Below are 327 nucleotides of genomic sequence, written 5' to 3'. Positions count from 1 at the left end.
GCAGGATGCGGGAGTGGGGGTTTGGTGGCTTTTTGTTCGCGGATCCCTAGGCGGATCCCTCCAATCTATGATTTTTATTCGCCGATGCCCCCGGAGGCTACTTACCTTACCTCCGTATCTAGATCTTCTCCCTTCCACGCGACGCGCTAGGTCGCGGGCGGGCGCTGCCGACCGGCCGTACCTCCCTCAGTGGGGCTTTGCTTTGGGGCTTGGCTGGGGCTTTCTCAGGTGCCAGGTCGGCGGCGACCCGGCCTAGCGGGACGAGTGATTCCAACTTCCATGGGGCTGGATGACTTGTAACCAAGCACCCAGACCCCAGGAAGCAGC

At 61.8% G+C, this 327-nt stretch overlaps 1 protein-coding gene across 1 annotated transcript in view; it reads left to right on the top strand.

Annotated features, from left to right (window-relative positions):
- Window positions 1-67: 67 nt before the first annotated feature.
- The window catches only part of EMH_0097590 (uncharacterized protein), a gene marked incomplete at both ends in the record, with an annotated part of 783 nt that continues 523 nt past the window's right edge, over window positions 68-327 (top strand). The window contains one exon of the mRNA XM_013502567.1: window positions 68-235. Coding sequence (XP_013358021.1) covers window positions 68-235 — 168 coding nt within the window. The remainder of the gene's footprint in view (window positions 236-327) is intronic.

Source organism: Eimeria mitis, genomic scaffold (genome assembly GCF_000499745.2).
Source record: "Eimeria mitis Houghton genomic scaffold, Emh_scaff9568, whole genome shotgun sequence".
Lineage (NCBI taxonomy): Eukaryota > Apicomplexa > Conoidasida > Eucoccidiorida > Eimeriidae > Eimeria > Eimeria mitis.
Note: the sequence above shows the minus strand (reverse complement) of the source record. Positions and strands in the feature narration are given on the sequence as shown.